The following is a 24,281-nucleotide window of genomic DNA, read 5'->3' as shown; positions in this document are numbered from 1 at the left end:
CACAGTTGGCAGAATCAGAACTTTATTTATTCACTCTTTAGTCCAGCTTCTTGTCACAGATGTGCAGGGATGTTGAAACCTGTTGTTGTTTGGCAGATGTCGGTCCAGCAACGGGTGTTCAACATTGCTAATGAGCTCCTGCATACGGAGAAGGCGTACGTGTCCAGATTGCACCTCCTGGACCAGGTGTTCTGCGCTCAGCTGATGGAGGAGGCTCGAGCCCGCAGCTCCTTCCCTTGTGAGATGGTTATGGGTATCTTCTCCAACATCTGCTCCATCTACTGCTTCCACCAGCAGTTCCTGCTGCCTGCGCTGGAGAAACGTATGGAGGAATGGTGAGAGAGACGATGCATTTACAGTTAAAGTCAGAATTATTAGCCCGTCTGTATATTTTTTCCCAAATATCTGTTTAATGGAGAGATTTTTTCAACTTATTTCTAAACAGAATAGTTTTAATAAGTCATTTCTAAGAACTGATTTCTTTTCTCTTTGCCATGATGACAGTACATAATATTTGACTATATATTTTTCAAGATACTAGTATTCAGCTATTCAAAAAGTGCAATTTAAAGGTTTAAGTACACTCTCAGAAAAAATGGTACAATGTTGTACCAAAGAAGGTACAAACCCATGTCAGTGGGGCTGTACCTTTTTATAGAACAGCATTGTACCTTAAGACAAAGAAACAAATTTGTACCATTGCAGTTTGAACCTTTAAGAACATGATTTGTACCATCAGAGACAGAAATGTACCTTTGGTTTTTAAAACCTGCAGATACAATATTGAACCTTCATCAAAGGTACAAATCTGATCCATGAAGGTGCCACTACAGTTACAAGACACTTTGTACCTTAACAGTGTCAAATGTGTTCATTCAAGAACTATTTAAAGGCATTTTGTTTTATCCAAAATGCATCAATTTATTTTCAGTAAATATAAAACATCAAATAGATTTTAAACAAAGTTTCTTTTGTGTAAATGCACCTTTTTCATTTACAATAAAAAATAAAAAATATTTTAACATAAATCAAAAGATCTATTTTTTTGCTAAACATTTCACAACACTTTTCACAAACATGTTACAGAAATTCATTCTTCCATCCTCAAAATAAAACATTTTTTTTCTCCAATTTTCACACAATACCTTTGTAATCATATAAAAGTTAACTGAATTTACTTAATTTTAAAATAAAAATTATGCAAAAGTACTGTTACGAGATGTGCACAATGATTAGTTTTACAATACTAAAATGTCTGACTTTAGCCAGCTCACATGCGTTGTGAATAAACGCCAAAAGGTGCGGATATCAGTAATGAAGTTGTATTTATCCTTAAATGCCTACCAAATATTTATTAAACATGCTTTAAATGTTTAGTTTACAACATCTATAGTTTTGTTTTACCAGTTGTTTTGTTTTATAGAACTTAATAATGAATGTTTATGAGTTTCTTTAAACAGAAGCTTTTAAATGAGGATTCATGTTTTAATAGAGAAATTATTCATGAAATCACTTTGCCTTTCCAGTAATATTTATTTTCATAGATATTGAAATAAAGGAGTTGTCCAACACTTATGTACCTTTTTTTAAGAACAATTGTGTACCTTCATTTCAATTGTACCATAAAAAGTACAGAACACTATCATAAGAGGTCTTTTCTGTAGCATATAAGGTACAACTTTTACAATGGTACAAAACTGTTCCTTAAGGAACATTGTTTGTACTACCATGTAAGACTTTTTCTGAGAGTGTATGGTGTGGCAGACTCAAGCACAGTTCAATAAATTACAGTGTTTATCAGTTAAAAAGAAAATCATTAATAAATATCTCAGGCCTAATTTTACAAGTGGCTGTTTTAGTAAATGGCATCATCATTTTTTGGGTAACACTAGAATAATGCTTCATGGTTCACATTTTTTTGTATTTGGGATAAAAAATACATATATTAAACTTACATATTAGATCAGGAAAGATGAAGATAGACATACTTATACTGTATACCTAACTATGTATAAACAACTGGGTGGTTATATTATATCATATCATATCATATCATATCATATCATATCATATCATATCATATCATATCATATCATATCATATCATATCATATATTATATTATATTATATTATATTATATTATATCATATATCATATCATATCATATCATATCATATCATATCATATCATATATCATATCATATCATATCACATGTCATATCATATTATATATATTATGTTATGTTGTTATATTATGTTATGTTATGTTATTTTCTGTTATAATATATTATATTATATTATATTATATTATATTATATTATATTATATTATATTATATTATATTATATTATATTATATCATATCATATCATATCATATCATGTCATGTCATGTCATGTCATGTCATGTCATGTCATGTCATGTCATGTCATGTCATGTCATGTCATGTCATGTCATGTCATGTTATGTTATGTTATGTTATATTATATTATATTATATCATATTATATATATTATCTTATGTTATGTTATGTTATGTTATGTTATGTTATGTTATGTTATGTTATAATATATTATATTATTGTATTATATTATATTATATTATATTATATTATATTACATTATATTATATATTATATTATATTATATTATATTATATTATATTATATTATATTATATTATATTATATTATATTATATCATATTATATATGTTATGTTATGTTATGTTATGTTATGTTATATTATATTATATTATATCATATCATATTATATATGTTATGTTATGTTATGTTATATTATATTATATTATATTATATTATATTATATTATATTATATTATATTATATTATATTATATTATATTATATATATTATGTTATGTTATATTATGTTATGTTATGTTATGTTATGTTATGTTATATTATATTATATCATATTATATATAATATGTTATGTTATGTTATGTTATATTATATTATATTATTATATTATATTATATTATATTATATTATATTATATTATATTATATTATATTATATAATATTATATTATATTATATTATATTATATTATATTATATTATATTATATCAAATCATATCATATTATATTATATATGTTATGTTATGTTATGTTATATTATTTTATATTATATTATGTTATATTATATTATATTATATTATATTATATTATATTATATTATATTATATTATATTATATTATATTATATTATATTATATTATATTATATTATATTATATTATATTATATTATTTATGTTATGTTATGTTATGTTATATATGTTTCAAATTATCCAAACAAATAGAAGCCGCGTATGTATTTTTCTAAACTAATCTGTGTAGAAATATTGCCATTTTGTAAGAGGAAGTGTGACCTTTTTTAAGAGTTCGGACTAACACGATGAATGAACCTTGACTTGTGCTCCTCTCTCCTTAGGGATCTGAACCCCCGCATCGGGGACATCCTGCAGAAACTGGCGCCTTTCCTGAAGATGTACGGCGAGTATGTGAAAAACTTTGACCATGCGATGGAGCTGGTAAACACCTGGATGCAGCGCTCATCTCAGTTCAAAACCATCATTCACAACATCCAGGTACACCAGAGAATGCTTTCTGCTGAACTAAGCCTGTAGTGCTGTGTAATTAAAAAAAGAACTTGTATAAATACTAATTTTGTTGTTTAAATTGGAGCGGTATGATATATATTTTTAAACAACTTAATACTTTCCATTAGTGGTGTGTGTTAAAGGGGACCTATTATTTACAAAACGTAAAATAAATCTCTATAGTCAGCTGAATTTAGAAATAGTTTTGAAATAAATCTTTACGCTTAACAAATTAAATTAAATAAATAGACTAATGGATGTCTTCAGTGGAGTTTACAACACCGTTTCCTTATCCACGAAAGAGAGAACAAGAAAGTGAAGGCCGAATGGAGGAGGCTCGTTCTTTATCCTCGTGCTGCAGATGGTCTGTTTAGCTGTTTTCTCACTAGTAAAGCGTTCAGTTTTTACACTCACAAAGTGTGCCAAATATAAATATGCATATAATAAATAATATTACTGATAATAATAACATTATACAAATGCAGATTATCATGAATTAACTGAAAAAAGCCCAACCGAGGTGAAGAAGACATGGAGGTGCTGTTTTTCATATTTATGTAGAAAATAATAATTTTCGTAACATTTTAATCCTGGATGTAAAGATATTAGTGTATTTCTGTACATCTTGTGTGAATTAACCAATGTGTAACCGTACGTTCACACCGAAAGCGGTGAGAGCTTCAAAGTAGCCAGAAGTCATTCATTTTCAATGAGAGCCAGCGGCGAGGAGCAGCACGGCGCGTCTTCGCCGGTGTGAGCGTCGAAGAGAGTTGAAATCAAGTCAGTTTTATGGTAATGAGCCATGATGCTGTTTGGCGGCAAGCAATCAGAATAAGGAAGTCCACCGCTTGAGGGGAGTTCAGAGAACATAACCTGTGAACTTTGGTTCCTACCACAGTTGTTCCCAAGGGTTTGATTATTACGGTTGTCGGATTTTCAGTTATTTACTATGTTTTCTTACAGGAACATACATTAAATAAGTTACTGATGTGCTTTAATGTTGTAACGTTATATATCTATCTTTAAAAAAGCGGGAATCTCATGCGACAGTACAAACAGTATTGCTGCTTCAGAATATTTCAGACATATGGACATATTGGATAATCAAGTGGAGCAAAGCCACACCAGATGCAACTTGATCTTCCATTGTGAAATGAATTCAGAAGTGTGCAACATTTTCACGCTAGAAAGCATATTTTTATTACTGATATGCTGCAACGGCCCCTTTAAATAGGAGATTAATGTGGCGAATTTTGACGCTCTTGTCGCCAGAGCTGAAGCCAGACAGCGTTGTCGCCAGACCGACCTCAGACGCTCTCACCGCTTTCGGTGTGAACGCACAGTAAGCGTTTAGAACTCCATCGGTGCATAACTAGCGTGATCTACGCTGGACTTAATACTTAATATTTTAGTTGGTCAACAGCTCAGTCTATTTGAGTTCCTCAAAATAGCTACGTGCAAACAGTGCGCCTTAACACACCTCCTTTATAGACCAGCATGCCCATGAGTCCACAAAGTGGCACAAATGGATTTGCTATTTAAATAACATGTCACAAAACATGAAAACTACTGTTGCGTTGGTCTGAAAATAGCAGCAAACCGTGCCAAACACATCTTGCACCTTATTGCGCTGGGTGTATGATAGGGCCCTAAGTAAGAAAAGCTGCTTTTGTCACAATTGGATTTATTGCCCAATGAAAATAAGTGAAAAGATTTGTACAGTGAAAAAATAATAACAATAATGCTGAAATGGTTTGCCATTAAATGTAGAGGCAGTCAGATGTGTGGAGCACTGTTGAGGAAATCACACTCTCAGCCAAAAATGTGTGAAAATAAGAAACTCTCTTCGCTGTTAATTGTGCGCAAGCCTGCATAATTCACACCCGTGGACCGAATGAAGCAGCAAAATCACCTTCACAGCCGCAGACAGGAGCGCAGTGGAACGGTACTCTGCCATGATTGAGTGCGTCAGATGAAAGAGTGATTCGCTGTGGGTGCAGGAGTGTTTTTTGGGCAGCTGTAGGTTCTGGTGAATACTAATGGTGGCCCAATCAGGCTTCAAACATCTCTGGTTGCCAGTGTGTGAGGAATATTAAGCGCTGCCATCTGAGATCACAGGACGGCTGTAAGGAGATCAGGCAAGGTGCGGGTTTCATCACGCTAAATGCCTGTTCTCGGATTCTCTGGATTGTGCTCGGCTGTGTTCAGAGAGTTTGAATGATTGCTAAAGACAACATGAAACAGCATTCATTCAACACTAACTTTTTATTGCATTTCAAAGTGAAACTAAGCATTTAGGGGAAATCATGGAGGCCGAGGCTTATTTTTTCTTGTGTGATCTAGTTTCATTGTGTGAAAATAAATGTTGGAAATATGTTTTAAATTATACATTTTGAGAAAAAAACATGTATTAAACTATATTAAAAACTAGTACCGTCAAACAATTAGTTGCATCCAATATAAAAGTTAATATTTACAAGATATGTTTGTGCGAGGCAATGCAGTGGCGCAGTAGGTAGTGCTGTCGCCTCACAGCAAGAAGGTCGCTGGTTCGAGCTTCGGCTGGGTCAGTTGGTGTTTCTGTGTGGAGTTTACATGTTCTCCCTGTGTTCACGTGGGTTTCCTCCGGTTTCCCCCATAGTCCAAAGACATGTGCTATAGGTGAATTGGGTAGACTAAATTGGCTGTAGTGTATGAGTGTGTATGGATGTTTCTCAGAGATGGGTTGCAGCTGGAAGGGCATCCGCTGCGTAAAACATATTGATAAGTTGGCGGTTCATTCCACTGTGGTGACCCCAGATTAATAAAGGGACTAAGCCAAAAAGAAAATGAATTAATGAATGGATATTAATAACTCTTTTGTGTATACTGATATAACACATACTGATAGTATGAATTTATTATATTAAATATAAAAAATAAGTATATAATAGCACAATAAAAACTTCATATATAGTGTGAACTTATTGTATTCATGTTGTCCTAAAGGTGCGAGTCTTATAAATATTCTGCAGAGAATATATCCTGCATTAGTGTGTGTGAATGAATCCGTGCATGTTCTCTTTTCACTCGTGGTGTGATTTTGGGTGTGTGTTGCAGAAAGAGGAGATGTGTGGGAATCTCACCCTCCAGCACCACATGCTGGAGCCTGTGCAGCGAATCCCTCGCTACGAGCTGCTGCTCAAAGACTACCTGCACCGGCTGCCGGAAGACGCAGACGACTTCAAAGATGCCCAGAGTGAGTGCACTTCATCCTTATCCTGACCTGCATTATAACCAGGGTGCGAATAACAGGGAGGTTTAGGGGGGACTGACACCCCCCAATTAACAATTTATCCCACTTAAAGAATATCAAAACAAGATGTATGGCGGGGGGTTGGGGTTTCTATATACAAACAATTTTTAAAATATGCTATTGTAATATGTTCATTTTTATATTACTAATACTGTATACTAATAATATTGCTAATATTTTTTTAACTATATTTATTGTACTCTACTGTATATATTAAAGTGCATGCACCTGAAAATACTTCAGTAAAAATATTCATTTGAAGTTAACAGGCTAAAATAAAAGGCAAAATATTTTAAGTTAGTGAGTCGTTCCAGGGTGTCACGGTGGCGCAGTGGTTAGCACTGTCGTCTCACAGCAAGAAGGTCGCTGGTTTGAGCCTCGGCTGGGCCAGTTGGCATTTCTGTGTGGAGTTTGCATGTTCTCCCCGTGTTGGCGTGGGTTTCCTCTGGGTGCTCCGGTTTCCCCCACAGTCCAAAGACATGCGTTATAATTAGGTAAGCTAAATTTTCTGTAGGGTATGTGTGTATGGATGTTTCCCAGTGATGGGTTGCAGCTGGAAGGACATTCACTGCGTAAAACATATGCTGAATAAGTTGACAGTTCATTCCACTGTGGCGACCCCGGATAAATAAAGGCACTAAGCCAGAATGAAAATGAATGAATGAATGAATCGTGTCAAGTATAATTTAACCCATACTCAAAATTGGTCCTCTGATTTTAATCCATCCAAGTGCACACACACACAAATTGAGTGAGGAGTGAGCACACACACACCTTGAGCATACACCCAGAGCAGTGGGCAGCTATGCTTTGCTTTGCTTGCTCACTGGCACCTTAGTTGAGTATCAAAGATGGAGAGAATGTGGTTTATTCACTGCCCCCCTCTTCAGTTTCTACCGGGAGCAGGAATTGAACCTGCAACCTTTCTATGGCAAGTTTAACTCTCTAACCGTTAGGCCACAACTGCTATCTAACATGGGCTATCTCAATAGAGAAGAATACACTGTGTGAATATTCAGGATCTTTGTTGTTTCTCCTGTGCAGAGTCTCTGGAGCTGATCGCCACTGCGGCAGAACACTCAAACGCTGCCATCAGAAAAATGGTGAGTTTTAGAGCTTCAGATGAGCGCCACACTCCATCTGGGGTGAAAACCAAACACTGCCACTTAACATGGCTTTGTAATTAAGCACGGCTGCCTCTTTAATGTGCCGACTGTTCTCAAAGTCTCTCATTTTACAACTGTTAATTGCTTATGGGTTTGTTTTCTGCATTTCGAGACATCCCTCCCTCCGATCTGAAACTATTCAAAATGCGAAAATTCCAATTCAAAACATTGAAAATGGGGGATTTTTTATTTTTTTGGGACAAACGTGAATGTTTTGTCTCTAAGGAGCGCATGAGGAAGCTGTTGAAAGTGTACGAGCTGCTTGGAGGTGAGGAGGATATCGTTAACCCCACTAATGAGCTGATTAAAGAGGGACACATCCTCAAACTGTCAGCTAAAAACGGGACGTCGCAGGATAGATACCTCATTCTGGTGAGTCAAACATGCACAGATAATGATTTGAATAACTAAATGATGTGTTTTAAAAAAATACATTAATGTCTGTCAGTCGATCATGTGGCAGGCATGCAATCATGGTTTATTAGATACTTTTATTGTACTATTTTATATATATTTTATTATTTTATATTTTAAATTTCTGTTTAAAGGAGAGAGGATTTCAGTTTTTTAATAACTCATTTCTGATAACTGATTTATTTTATCTTTGCCATGATGACAGTAAATAATATTTGACTAGATATTTTTCAAGACACTTCTATACAGCTTAAAGTGACATTTAAAGGCTTAACTAGGTTAATTAGGTTAACTAGGTAGGTTAGGGTAATTAGGCAAGTCATTGTATATCGATGGTTTGTTCTGTAGACAATTGGAAACAAAATATTCTTAAGGGGCTAATAATTTTGACTTTAAAATGGCTTTAAAAAATTAAAAACAGCTTTTGTTTTAGCTGAAAAAAAACCAAATAAGAATTTCTCCAGAAGAAAAAATATTATCAGACATACTATGAAAATTTCCTTGCTCTGTTAAACATAATTTGGGAAATATTAAAAAAATTAAATTAAATTCATTAATAAATCTGACTTTAACTGTTTATATGGCTTAGAACTGTTCTTCTCTCTCTGAAGTTCAATGACAGGTTGCTGTACTGCGTCCCTAAACTAAGGCTGATAGGACAGAAGTTTGGAGTGCGAGCGCGGATTGATGTGGACGGCATGGAGGTCTGATGTGTTTTTATCTTGTTTACAGTTTCATATTGAACATAAATCTGTTGTTATCAGATGTTTAATTGACTCTGCATTGCTTCACAGCTGAAGGAGACCAGCAGCATGAATGTACCGCGAACATTTCTGGTGTCCGGAAAACAGCGCTCACTAGAACTGCAAGCAAGGTACACTTTAGGGAATGTGCTTCATCTGCTTTAAAAATAAATCCTGAGGTTGATTGACAACCACAAATATGCTGCCAGAGGTTTTTTGTTTTTTGTTAATAAAAATACCCAAGAAAAGCAAATCAGCACTTTGAAAAACAAGAGAAAGTAAAAAGCAATTAGTTACTTTACTTTAGAAAGTAAGTAAACCCATTGTCTTAAAGGCAACAAATTGATTTTACTTTTAAAAAAGTCAGCAAACCCATTGACTTAACTTCACCCGCCACTTTATTAGGGTCACCTTACTAGTATCAGGTTGGACCCCCTTTTTGCCTTCAGAACTTCCTAAATCTTTCGTGGCATAGAATCAACAAAGTACTGGAAATATTCCTCACAGATTTTGGTTCATATTGACATGATAGCATCACGCAGTTGCTGCTGATTTGTCGGCTCCACATCCATGATGTAAATCTCTCATTATACCACATCTTAAATGTGCTCTATTGGATTGATATCTGGTGACTGTGGAGGCCATTTGAGTACAGTGAATTCATTGTCATGTTCAAGAGACCAGTCTGAGATGATTTGCACTTCATGACATGGTGCGTTATCCTGCTGGAAGTAGCCATCAGAAAATGGGTACACTGTGGTCATAAAGAGATGGACATGGTCAGCAACAATACTCAGGTAGGCTGTGGTGCTCAATTGGTACTTATGGGCCCAAAGTGTGCCAAGTAAGTATCCCCCACACCATTACACCACCACCACCAGCCTGAACCATTGATACAAGGCAGGATGGATCCATGCTTTCATGGTGTTGACGCAAAATTCTGACCCTACCATACAAATGTCGCAGCAGAATTCGAGACTCATCAGACCAGGCAACGTTTTTCCAATCTTCTATTGTCCAATTTTGGTGAGGCTGTGTGAATTGTAGCCTCAGTGTCCTGTTCTTAGCTGACAGGAGTGGCACCCGGTGTGGTCCTCTGCTAAGGAAGCCCATCCGCCTCAAGGCTAGACGTGTTGTGTGTTCTGAGATGCTCTTCTACAAACCTCCGTTGTAACGAGTGCTTATTTGAGTTACAGTTGCCTTTCTATCAGCTGGAACCAGTCTGACCATTCTCCTCTGACCTCTGGCATCAACAAGGCATTTCCGCCCACAGAACTGCCTCTCACTGGATATTTTCTATTTTTCAGACCATTCTCTGTAAACCCTAGAGATGGTTGTGCATGAAAATCCCAGTATATCAGCAGTTTATGAAATACTCAGACCAGCCAGTCTGGCACCAACAACCATGCTACATTCAAAGTCACGTAAATCAGCTTTCTTCCCCATTCTGATGCTCGGTTTGTACTGCAGCAGTTCATCTCGACCATGTCTACATGCCTAAATGCATTGAGTTGCTGCCAAGTGTGAACAGTTGGACAGGTGTACCTAATAAGTGCATGTAGTTTGTTTGCTTAAAAAGAGAGAGTAAACTTGTTGCCTTATAATTATTAAGTAATGTCAACTAATCACTTTTTACAGTGTACAGTATGTGCAGCTTTTGGAAGTTTAAAATAATTTTCTTATTTCACCAGGACGGAGGAAGAAAAGAGGGATTGGATTCAGGTAATGTTCTCCTTTAAGTCACATGACAGGCTCTCTAACATTCACACATTTACATTTTACTAATTTTTCCTTCTTGTTCACTTACTCACAGGCAATCCAGGCTACTATACAGAGACATGAGCAGACGCTGGAGACCTTCCGGATGCTCAACTGCTCCTTTCGGGAGGAGGATTTCACTCCTCCAAACTCTCCGGTTGGTGCCTGCCTTAGCACTCACAATGCTGATATTGTGCATTGGAAAACATGAAAACACTATCATTACTGTATTTAAAGTAATTCTGAAAATATCAGTATTTGTTTTAAAAGAAATATTATGCTTAAGTTGAAATACTTAAAAAGTTTTATAAAAAGTTTTATTGTATTAATATAAATCATAAAGAATGAATGAATAAATAAATAAATATATAAATAAATAAATATTAATAATAAATTATGCACTGATAATATTGTTCATTAAAAAAATTCAAACACTTTTATTATTTAAAGTAATTCTGAAATATAAATACGTGTACAAAATATAAAAATATCTTGGTTGGAATACTAAAATTACTTAAACTACTTAAATCAAATTAAAGCTGAATAAAAATATGAAAGAAAAACAAAAATGAAATAAAATAGCAAAACCACTGTACTGTCATTATGTCATACTTAAATTATCAATTTCATTTTTAAAATATTAGTAAGTATCTAGACTTCATTTAGGTTTGCAAACAGTTTTCATAGGTTTCATTCATTTTCTTTTCAGCCTAGTCTCGGTATTAATCTGGGGTTGCACAGTGGAATGAACCGCAAACTTATCCAGCACATATTTTACGCAGAGGATGCCCTTACAGCCGCAACCCATCACTAGGAAACACCATACACTCTTACATTCACACACATACACTACAGACAATTTAGCTTACGGAATTCACCTGTAGCGCATGTCTTTGGACTTGTGGGGAAAACCAGAGCACCTGGAGGTAAACCCACGCCAACACGGGGAGAACATGCAAACTCCACACAGAAATGCCAACTGACCCAGTCGAGGCTCAAACTAGCAACCTTCTTGCTCTGAGGTGAACGTGCTACCCACTGCGCCATTGTTTCGCCCCAAATTGGAAATTAATCATTAATAATATAATTAATTTCTTGTGGAAAACCTGATGCGGCCCAGCCTCACCCAGACTCGGCCTTTAGCGGCCCCCAGGTAAATTAAGTTTGAGACCCCTGGTCTACAGAGATCTCCCAGTTTTTCTCTGGAAAAATTTAACCCTGAAAAAGCCAACGCAAAGCAAACTCTATTGGATTACTATGGCATAAATACAGCAATATAAAAGACAAAAGAGAGTGATCAACTTAGAATGTCACTTATCAGTTCTATAATGATTTGTTCAAGTTTTGTTTTAAATTTACGCTCAAAAAAACATTTTTATCCCCTGGCTTATTATGCTGAGTCCGTCGCCATCTTTTGCTGAAACAGTGTAACGTCAATTTCTTTGCTCAAGTTGTGCTAAATTACTACAAAATCTGTATTACACACCTGAAACTTGTCTATAGCACTTGTTCACTGCTGCTCTTATAGTTAATTGCTATAATTGCTATTGCTAATTGTGTAAATTGCTTCCTTGTCCTCATTTGTAAGTCGCTTTGGATAAAAGCGTCTGCTAAATGACTAAATGTAAATGTAAATGTAAATGTATTACAAACATATTTTTCATTAAATATGACTGCAATTTATATAAAATGAATATATCCATTAATAACATTAAACAAACAACAATATAAAGATAAGTAAATCAGTCAAAAGAATAACAAACAAGTTTTCATTCAGCATTATGCTAAATTTAACTTTGCAGTCAAATCTATTTGTTCTAGAGTATTTATTTATTTATTATTTATTTAATACAACATCAGCAGCTTATGGCTATTTCATGGCAAAATGGATATACAGTTGAAGTCAAAATTATTAGCCCCCTTTGAATTTTTTGTCTTTTTTAAATATTTGCCAAATGATGTTTAACAGAGCAAGGAAATTTTCACAGTATGTCTGATAATATTTTTTCTTCTGGAGAAAGTCTGATTTGTTTTATTTAGGCTAGAATAAAAGCAGTTTTTAATTTTTTATAAACCATTTTAAGGACAATATTATTAGCCCCTTTAAGCTATAATTTTTTTCGATAGTCTACAGAATAAAGCATCATTATACAATGACTTGCCTAATTACTCTAACCTGCCTAGTCAACCTAATTAACCTAGTTAAGCCTTTAAATGTCACTTTAAGCTCTAGAGAAGTGTCTTGAAAAATATCTAGTCAAATATTATTTACTGTCATCATGGCAAAGATAAAATAAATCAGTTATTAGAAATGAGTTATTAAAAATATTATGTTTAGAAATGGGTCGAAGAAATCTTCTCTCTGTTAAACAGAAATGGGGGAAAAAAATAAACCGGGGGCTAATAATTCAGGAGGTTAGCCCTCTTAATTCTGACTTTAACTGTACAAAAAAATACTACATGATAAAAACAAATTTGTATTACAATAAAAATTTATTTGTACAAATATAAAGAATATAAATAAATAAAATTCACACAAAAATATATTCAAAGTTAAATATGATTTTTCAGTTTAATTTTTGATAAATAATTTAAGATTCTTCCTGGTGGTAACTTTTTAAAAATGTCCATCAAAGTACTCTGCTTATAAAAATTTTGTCTAATGGTATTTGAACTTCCACATTCCAACATAATATGTTTCATGGTAAGGGCAGCCTGGGAGTAATTACATTTAGGTGGTATTTGCTCTAGAGTAAATAACAGATGACTTTGACCAAAATATTGTATTTAGATATAGCCTGAGCAAATAACATTTTACAGTAGACTAAAATAAAGACACCTACCATACTTTTGACTTAGTAGCCGTCAGAGGAGTGCTCATGATGGGCAGTATGACAGGGCTAACAGGGCTCTGAAAGTCCCAAATTCATGAAACATATCTCTAAATAGGCACTATCAATAAAATGCATAGTTGGAATCTAAACAACTAAAAAAGCCTCAAAAGTACATTATGTTGTCCAACAGCAGCAACATTTGTCAAACTGTGTAGAGTTGTTTAGCCTTCTTGATGTCGCCGGTCTGGGCGGAGTAATACACAAAGGTGAAGAGGCTGTTTGAGTGCTGATATTACTTTAATATCTCACGGCCATCAGCCAATCAGATTCAAGAACCAGACAGAACTGTTGTATAAACTAATATATATATATATATATATATATATATATATATATATATATATATATATATATATATATATATATATATATATATATATATATATATATACACCTACAAATTTAATACACTAACAGAATATAACATGTTCTTTTTTCCTCAATGTTATTAATTTATATTAATAAATATTAATGATATATTGTAATTCTCTGCAAATAAGCGCTCTGACAGTTCGAAGACATGTTATCAGTATTTACATATAAATTCTAATATGAATGTTTTTGCTTCTGAAAACAAAACATAAAACCTTATAATTATAACCTGAAGGAAAAATTAATGAATGAATGACCCACGCTCTAATGTGATGACATTTAATCCCATGTTTAGGTGTAGGTTAGGTCTGTGAATACTTACTGTAATATTCTGTGACTCTCGGTCTTTGTTTTCAGAATTGCTCAGAGCTTGGAAAGCGAGCGCCCACTCCGATCCGGGAGAAAGAGGTTACGCTGTGCATGAAGTGTCAGGAGCCGTTCAACTCCATCACCAAACGACGGCATCACTGCAAAGCCTGCGGACATGTAGGATCAACACACGCCATAACTGTGTTTATAGGGCATGCTGATGTTGACAGCGCGCTGACGTGGGTCTTTTTTCATTTCAGGTGGTGTGTGGAAAGTGTTCAGAGTTTCGTGCCCGGCTGTTGTATGATAATAACCGAGCCAACCGTGTGTGTATAGACTGTTATACCATGTTAGTTGGAGTGCCGCCGTCTCCTGCCAGTCTGAGCAGCAGCACACAGAGACGACGCTCCATCCTAGAGGTACTATCAGCATTTAAAGTCTGCGTGAAGTTGCTGAGACTTTTAAGTCAGTATGTTCATGTACTTCCAACTCAAATGGAATATTGAGTAGGGGGTGGAGCTTTCCTTTTGCGCATCATTCCCTTGTTGCAAACTACGGCCTTGTTTACACTAATACGTTTTAGTTTTAATTCAAGAGTTCACACTTAGATATTGTTTGACAACTGTTAGCAGGTTTGGCATGCTGTCCCGGGAGAGAACCCTGAGCTCGGAGATAGGTGAGCCCAGGGCTCCCGCCTGGTCCATAGAGCATATGTGAGTACGAGATCAGGTGGTTCTCGAGAGCTCCCCGTGGTAAGAGGTAGAAAAGAGGAGGAGATGGGGTGGATGGGGGGTTTCTTCGGAAAACAAAGATAAGAGAGTAGTTCTAGCTAGGCTACTTATAGTGAGTTGGGGTTAATCTGATTGGCTAACTAGTAAATGTAGATGAGTGGCCAGCTGCAGTCAATCATATCACGTGCTCCTCTCGAAATTAGTTTGAAAACTTCACAATGCATAAGTTTTGCTACGATTACGCCTTCCATCCACACTACCCTGGAGTTTTTGAGCCCTGAAAACGAAGCCTTTTGAAAACACTGAAGAGGCCATTTTGGTTTTAAAACACTGCTGCTCTGTGTCAGTGTGGATGGGGGGGAAAACGGAGACATCTGAAAACGGAGGCGTAGCTGCAGACATTGACCTATCTGATTGGACCTTTTTCTCAATATTAAGTGCACAGAGTTAAGTCTTGCATCCTCTCCTTGTAAGTTAAGACTTTGCAAGTTTGATATGGAAAACAAACTCCAGAGGACACATCGGGTAAATCTTCAACAGACAACAGTGTATTTTATAACGTCATTCACATCACCCTGGCTATGTTGTTTCACTATCTTAACAATAAAATGTAAACATGATATAAGGAGCTGCCTATTTTAATTTTAATATTGACAACTTAACGGACACTGAAAAGTGTTGAGGCGTCGTGTAGCTGTATATTTATATGATCGTCATCTTCACTGTATGCATATTTATGACAAAATGGAGCCTCTAACATAACTGCCTCCTTTTATTTTCATTGAAAATACGAAACACACCCTCTCTTTTGCTGAATATCAGTTTTAATAATCAATAATGGCCATTATAAAAGTTTAACGTACAATAAGCTTGTCCAATATAGGAAATAAAGGCAAGCAATCAGTCAAATGTACAGAATCAGTGTACGTAGTTACATAAATTAATATATTATCTTATATTTGCGCTCAGACAAAACACGTTACCTGAGAACAAGTAATCGATTTAAAAGACTGAAGAGTCATTAGATATGTCAGACGTGCGCTGCTCTCAGCTGGGGAGGTGTGCTCAAATCACCCGCTGACTGCCTGGAGCTCAGACGTGCGCATACGCTGCAGCGCATTCCAGAGTGTGTGGTCACGTGATGTGCGTTTTCAGCGGTGTAGTGTGGATGGAGAGCTTTTCAGAAATGCTAGGTGTGGACATGGATAGTTTTTGTTCTAAAGCGCCATTCTAAAACTAAACATATTAGTGTAAACCGGGCCTAACATGGTCAGGAAAAGGTGAGCCTTTAACTGACTTTTGTTTTTTCAGTGGGTTAACTTGCATGAATTAGTTGTTCAGCTAAAGAGTAACAATGTGCTGTAGCAAAATAAATATTGTACATTTTGATTTCACATGGACTTAAAAAAATTTGAAAAGAAATACGAGTTCCAGCTTCACAAAAGGTGCACATTATTGCATTACAATCAAATTCAGAAATGTTAAGGTTATTAGTTACCATAACTGTATTAGTTACTAATAACCTTAACTAATTAAGTAGTAACTAATAGCTTTTAACAGTTAAATAATATACATAAACATTGTTAACCTGTAGTTATATAGTGGATGCCATTGTGTGTTAGTGTTGAAGGGATAGTTCCTCCAAAAATGTAAATTCGGTCACTATTTACTCATCCGGGTGACGCAGTGGTGCAGTAGGTAATGCTGTCGCCTCACAGCAAGAAGGTCGCTGGTTCGAGCCTCGGCTGTCAGTTGGCGTTTGTGTGTGGAGTTTGCATGTTCTCCCTGCATTTTGCGTGGGTTTCCTCTGGGTGCTCCGGTTTCCCTCACAATCCAAAGACATGCGGTACAGGTGAATTGGGTAGGCTAAACTGTTCATAGTGTATAAGTGTAGATGAGTGTGTATGGATATTTCCCAGTAGTGGGTTGCAGCTGGAAGATTATCTGCTGCATAAAACATGTGCTGGATAAGTTGGCGGTTCATTCAGCTGTGGTGACCGCGGATTAATAAAGGGACTAAGCCAAAAAGAAAATGAATAAATGATTGAATTTACTCATCCTTCATATATTCCAAACCTCTTTGAGTTTCTTCTGTTGAACACAAAGGAAGATATACTGAAGAGTGGTGGAAATTGACATCCATTGTATTTTTGTTCCTACTATGGATGTCAATGGATGTTTTTTTTTTAAACATTCTTCAGAATATCATGTTTATATTTTCAGAATATCAAAGAAATTCATAAAGTGTGTGTAAATGGGGAGGAAATTTTCATTTTGGGGTGAACTATCCCTTTAAGCCAGGGATATCCAAAGTCGGTCCTGGAGGGCTGGTGTCCTGCATATTTTAGTTCCAACCCCAATTAAACACACCTGAACCAGCTAATCAAGCTCTTTCTAGGTATACTAGAAACTTCCAGGGGTGTGTTGAAGAAAGTTGGAGCTAAACACTGGCCCTCCAGGACCGACTTTGGACACCCGTGCTTTAAGCAGTGTTAGTTTAGTAAGCTGTTTCTGTTATTTAGCCTTAGTCTTATTTTAGATATGTTCATTTGTTTGTTTTCATCATATTTGATCAACCTTGTCCTGTTTTTGGTTAGTCCAGTGGTGCAGCGGGTGCTCTGGTTTCCCTCACAGTCCAAAGACAAGCGCTATAGGTGAATTGGATGAACTAAATTAGCTGTAGTGTATGAGTGTGTGTGTGAATTTAAGAGCGTATGGATGCGGCTTGATGGGCATCCGCTGCTTAAAACATATGCTGGAATAGTTGGCGCTTCATTCCGCTGTGGCAACCTCTAATAATCTGGGACTAAGCCGAATGAGAATGAATGTATGTAAAATATGTAAATATGTAAATACATGGATTTTGTTTTAACTGTGCATGATAATCGACTGTAGGGAAACAATGCAAAATATGAGGATGCAAGGGTGAATAAGTAGAAAAAAAAATAATAATTCATCATGCAAAAATGTTTAAGAAAAACTTGTTGTTCTCCTGATACAGAAGCAGGCCTCGGTGGCGGCTGAGAACAGTGTGCTGTGTAGTTTTCTGCACCACATGGAGAAGGGAAGTGGCCGTGGATGGCAGAAGGCATGGTTCGTCATCCCTGAAAATGAACCACTGGTGCTGTATATCTATGGTGCTCCACAGGTAAGAAGATCATGGCCTGCGATAAAGAGACTTCTGTCATCATTTACTCATCATTCACTTGTTCAAAAACTGTTTCTTTCTTATGTACAAAAGAAGCTATTTTGAAAAAGGCTGAAAACCTGTAACCATTGACTTCCATGATATCCTACTATGTTTATATACTCCATAATATACTCCATAGTTTTCCTACTATGGAAGTTATTGGTTACAGGTTTTCAGCTTCCTTTAAAATATCCTATTTTGTGTTTAACAGATGGAAGAAACTCATCAAAGTTTAGGATGAGAAAGTAGTGAATGTAATTAAATTTTCTGGTGAACCATCCCCTAGTGTATGTCTAAGTGCAGGGGTGTCAAAGTCAATTCCTGGAGGGCCGGAGCCCTGCAGAGTTAAGCTCCAGCCCTGCTTCAACACACATATCTGTAGGTATCAAACAAGCCTAAAGCACTCAATTAGTTTGATCAGGTGTTTAATTAGGGTTGGAACTAAATTGTGCAGAGTTGCGGCCCTCCAGGAACTGGCTTTGACACATGTGCCTGAGTGGGTGTTAATCTAAAATGCAACATTAATTCAATTATTCAATATATTATTTTCCCATGCAACTCTACAAGAAATTTAGCATAATCATAAAGTGGGATTTGCCACTATATGTCCGACAGGTGGTTTTTTTCAACGAGGATGCATTAAATAAAAAAAGTAAGTAAAAGACATGAATAAATAATAAATTAAAATATGTTTAAATAGTAAATGGTTTATAAAGTGTAGAATTACAGTGTTGTATTTTCTTTAATTAATCCAAAAATATAATTAATTTTTTTTATTATAAATGAAGATAACAGGAGAGGAATTACTAAAAATGGTTTAACTGTTATTAAAATTATATGTATTATTTTTGGGAATTGTGGATTTACATAACTAATGTCATGTTTATATAAATATAAATAAACCTTTGGCTGTAGAAGAATGGAAATCAATTGTAATTTGAAAATAAAAGAATCAAAAGTAAAAGCAAAATAAATTTGGAAGATGGAAGTTTTACTTTCTTTTTAACACTAAATGAGCATAAAGGACCTATTCTGTGTAGTAAGTTGAAAGAATTGTTTTTGAGTCAACAATGTTAAAATAGATATAATTATATTACAGTTTTTGAGGCACGGTGGCTCAGTGGTTAGCACTGTCACCTCACAGCAAGAAGGTCGCTGGTTCGAGTCCTGGCTGGGTCAGTTGGCTTTTCTGTGTGGAGTTTGCATGTTCTCCCTGTGTTAGTGTGGGTTTCCTCTAGGTGCTCCGGTTTCCCCCATATTCCAAAGTCATGTGGTACAGGTGAATTGAATAAACTAAATTGGCCATAGTGCATGTGTGTGAATGAGTGTGTAGGGATGTTTCCCAGTACTGGGTTGCAGCTAGAAGGTGTAGTGGCAATTTTCTTTAAGGAGGCTCCCTCAGTGGTAAAGAAGACAAATTCTTACCCAAAGTGTCTTTTAAGGTTTTATTCTTTGCAAAGAAGGTCACACGATCGTACATCAATGACAGTTTCTGCAGAGAGGGAGACGCAGAAACAGAGTGCGTTCTCTTTTTATCTAGCTTGTAATACCCACAAGGTCATCAGTGATATACAGGATGAATCACAGTTACATCAGCGCTCAAACTTTATTTTTGACCATCTACATTTCAGCCTTACATCTCATCTGAACATGTAGTTTGTTAAATCACCATGTACTTATCTAGATCTTGTCTGGTGATAAACAGATGTTAATGTGTTCACACTTGGTCTAACTAAAACAGTACATTCATGGATGAATAAAATGAATTTCCACCACAAAGGGCATCCGCTGTGTAGAACATATGCTGGATAAGTTGGCGGTTCATTCCGCTGTGGCAACCCCTAATGAATAAATGGACTAAACCGAAGGAAAATGAATGAATGATTGATATTACTGTTTTGTCAATTTAATGTAACAATGCAATGGTCACCATTATATTAAACCTCACCCTGCTGGATTAATTTAATAATAATCCATTTTTATTATTATTTTAATTCCAACTCTATTTTGTGGTTTTGTAAAATTCCCTTTATTTTCCCTGTATTGTATTATATTTTGTAACAGTTATCAAAATGTATGTTGAAATGCACAAGGGAAAAAAAATGTTTCGTTGTTTGCTGGCAGCCAGCTCTCTGCAACTCTCACATGGTCACCCACTGAAGCTAAGCATGGCTGCGCCTGGTCAGTACCTGGATGGGAGACCACATGGGAAAGCTAGGTTGCTGCTGGAAGTGGTGTTGGTGAGGTCAGCAGGAGGCGCTCAACCTGCGGTCTGTGTGCGTCCTTACGCCCCAGTATATTGATGGGAACTCTATACTGCTTAGTGAGATGAGATGTTCAACCGAGGTCCCGACTCCCTGTGGTCGTTGAAAATCCCAGGATGTCCTTCGTTTAACCTCAGCATCCTGGCCAAATTTGCCCACTGGCCTCTGTCCATCATGGCCTCCTAACCATACCCATATCATGATTGGCTTCTTCACCCTGTCTCCTCTCCACCAATCAGCTGGTGTGTGGGGTGCGGTCTGGCTCAAAAATAACTGCCATCGCTTTATCCAGGTGGATGCTGCACACTAGTGATGATGGATGAGGAGATTCACCCCAAAAATATGTAAAATGCTTTGAGTGTTCAGAAAAGCGCTATTTAAATGTAAGGAATTATTATTATTATTAGTTTTATTATTATTATTAATTTTATTATTATTAAAATATTATCTACTGTCATCATGGCAAAGATAAAATAAATCAGTTATTAGAAATTAAAAACTATTATGTTTAGAAATGTGTTGAAACTATACAAATATACAGGGGGCTAATAATTTAGGAGGGCTAATAATTCAACTGTATATATATAAAATGATATGGCACATGGTCAAAATAAAATAATGGTCCTCAACATAGCCATATTTATTTTTTTTAAACAAAAGTATTTATTTTAGATTTAGTTAACATGTTTTACTATTAGCAACCCCAAACTGTGGTCACACATAGTTAAAGCAGATGCATTTGACATGCATTCTCCTAGCCTGAGATCTGTGTAATGATCAGATCAGCAAAGACAGATGTTAACACCAGGTGTAAACAAAGCCTTGCAGCTCGTCCCATGACTAATGTGCTTCCCAGAGTCTAGTTAATGCTTTACCAGACTAGATATTGATCTTCTGGTCTCTTCTTCTCTCTCAGGATGTCAAAGCTCAGCGTAGTCTCCCCCTCATCGGCTTCGAGGTGTCTCTACCTGAATCCGGCGACCGCCTGGAACGCCGCTTCGCCTTCAAAATGAGCCAGAGTCATCTGACGGTTTACTTCAGTGCCGACTGTGAGGAGCTGCAGCGCCGCTGGATGGAGGTTTTATCCAGAGCCGGCAGGGGCGAAGAGCTACAATCCAACGGGCCCATTTCTGAGGCCCTGGAGGAGGAGGGGGAGGAGCCAGCGCCTACAGGAGAAAGCACATGATTGGCTAAAAAATATATATATATGATATCATTTTGCACACGCAAACTGTACAAATGTGACCACAGTGACAGGATATAATAGACAAACACACACACAGACACACACATATAGCTTCTCTCTTACACACATCTGTATTACTTGTCAGTTGTAAGTTGCATGAAATATCTACAGGTACGTTTCTCTGTGTATTGCTCATCTTTGTGTGAGTGACCAGTGTTTGGAACAATCTGACAAAAAAAGTGTGCACACTTTAAAGACAACAGTACGTGCATTGATTTTTTTTTGTTAGCAGTTTCTTTGTTAAAGGGACAGTTCAGCCCAAAATTAAAGTTTACTCATGGTTTTTACTCATACGTCATGTAGTTTCAAATATTTAAGATATTCTTCTGATTTTTCTGTTGAACACAAAATAAGATACTTTGAAGAATGCTGAAAACCTGTAACCATTGACTTCCATAGTAGAAAACCAATTACTATGGAAGTAAATGGTTACCAAAAATATCTTCTTTTGTGCCAAACTGAAGAAAGAAACTCATAAAAGTTCAAAACAAGTAAAAATTTGAAAAAATGATACCATCATTTTCATTTTTGGATGAACTGTTCCTTTAGATCATCTGTTTCCTGCTTAATATCCAGGTGTTGGGATGTGGTTTAGTCAAGTGAGACTGATGGCGAGTTGTGTTTGAAGGTTTGGTCTGGTTTCATGAGAGTCTAAAGGTAAAAACACCCTGGAACGGCAATGGCTTTTGTTAGATTTTATTAGTCAGTAGAATATGAATCCAGCCAATATTTATGGCAATAATCCGCTTAGGAAGAGGAACAAATACAGAATTTCACATTTCGGTTACATTATTAAACGTTGGCTGTTGTAGTGAACAGTGACAGCATTGGCCACATGAAATGTTGTTCAGCTATGCAAGCCTGTGTTTATCTCAGAGACACAGAGTACATGTGTGGTAATCAGGAACATAGCAGGAATATTTATTAAGCGGGTTTTAAACCACTCACGACCAACAGAAATATGTGCTTCCTGTTGACTCCACGGTCCCTTCAGCGCAGAAAAACACTACCAAATTGATTCCGCCATCTAGTGGACGCTTGTCAAAATGTCCGCTTATATTTTAGGAGTGAATGTCACGTCAGCCCCAAGTCGAGCTAATATAAGAAACTTTTATTTTGCACAAGGTAAATAAAGCTTTTTTAAGTGACCATATTGTTTCAGCAAAATAAAATAATTGCTAAATTATTTAAATTGTACAATATTAATTATAATGTAGTATTGTGTTGTGCTTTAATTTATGTTAATGTTATTGCTAGCAATAATGCTATTGCTAATGCTATTTATGGTGTCATATTTATAAAATAAGAATTGTGTTACAGAGAATTATTAAGAATAGTGATAATATAGCACAATGAAACAACAACAAACAAAAAATATGGTCCTTAAAGGGATAGTTCACCCGAAACTGAAAATTCTGTCATCGTTTACTCATTTACAATCATTTACTCTTCTGTCGAACACAAAAGAAGATATTTTGAAGAAAGCTGGAAACCTGTAACCACCGACTTCCATAGTATTTGTTTTTCCTACAATAGAAGTCGATGGATACCGGTTTTCGAGATATCTTCTTTTGTGTTCAACAGAATAAAGAAACTTAAACCACTTGAGGATGAGTAAATAGTGATTAAATTCTCTATTGAGGGTGAACAATCCATTTAAATTAAGCATATTTACTTTTAAGCAAAATAAAAATGTATTTTTTATATATTTGGAGTGATAAGTGACGCCTTTTATGTGAGATTCATGCCTAAAGAACCCCTTTCGTTCAAATAATTCTGAAAACGTGTGTAATGAAATGTTTAAATCAATGGACTAAATGACAGGGCTCTTCTTACAGGATAACAGAGGCTTATCCTGTAGTTTTAGCGTGCATGAGTGATTTTATGAATGTTGTGGGATTTGATAAGACTGCATATAAGATGAAGGGTATGTATGAATCTGGCTAGTTTTTATCATTGTAAAACTCAATGATATCCCTGCCTTATTTAGAGGGTTGTTTCTTTTTAGATTAATACAGAATATATATAAATAAATAAAACAAGGTCAAAGTTTTGATGAGGATATCAAACGTTTTCAGCCGTGTTGTATTTGTGTATGAAAAGTCGAAAGGACAACTTCATTTGTAAATATAACTTATTCCTCAGAGCCCAGTTTTGTGGGTTAGGTATTGTCGATGAGCTTCGGTGTTTGATCTTCGTTACGTGCAGTTTTTAAATGGACTTGTGGTAAATTCCAGGTCAAGAAAAGCTTAGGATGAGTTCTCTCATTTACCACGTAT

The 24,281-nt window shown here is 35.7% G+C and overlaps 1 protein-coding gene across 5 annotated transcripts in view; it reads left to right on the top strand.

Moving 5' to 3' along the window:
• fgd1 (FYVE, RhoGEF and PH domain containing 1) overlaps positions 1-23,177 on the top strand; it is a 106,175-nt gene extending 82,998 nt beyond the window's left edge. For all 5 annotated transcript variants that reach the window (XM_056464072.1, XM_056464071.1, XM_056464074.1 and 2 more), the window contains 13 exons: positions 97-335; positions 3,452-3,608; positions 6,720-6,858; positions 7,960-8,018; positions 8,307-8,453; positions 9,107-9,199; positions 9,290-9,369; positions 10,930-10,960; positions 11,052-11,153; positions 14,620-14,748; positions 14,832-14,990; positions 18,304-18,450; positions 21,673-23,177. In XM_056464072.1, coding sequence (XP_056320047.1) covers positions 97-335; positions 3,452-3,608; positions 6,720-6,858; positions 7,960-8,018; positions 8,307-8,453; positions 9,107-9,199; positions 9,290-9,369; positions 10,930-10,960; positions 11,052-11,153; positions 14,620-14,748; positions 14,832-14,990; positions 18,304-18,450; positions 21,673-21,942 — 1,752 coding nt within the window. In that variant the 3' untranslated portion in view covers positions 21,943-23,177. The remainder of the gene's footprint in view (positions 1-96; positions 336-3,451; positions 3,609-6,719; positions 6,859-7,959; positions 8,019-8,306; positions 8,454-9,106; positions 9,200-9,289; positions 9,370-10,929; positions 10,961-11,051; positions 11,154-14,619; positions 14,749-14,831; positions 14,991-18,303; positions 18,451-21,672) is intronic.
• The last annotated feature ends 1,104 nt before the right edge of the window (positions 23,178-24,281 follow it).

Source organism: Danio aesculapii, chromosome 8 (assembly GCF_903798145.1).
Source record: "Danio aesculapii chromosome 8, fDanAes4.1, whole genome shotgun sequence".
Lineage (NCBI taxonomy): Eukaryota > Metazoa > Chordata > Actinopteri > Cypriniformes > Danionidae > Danio > Danio aesculapii.
The sequence above is the reverse complement of the archived record's forward strand: the minus strand, read 5'-3'. Positions and strand labels throughout refer to the sequence as shown.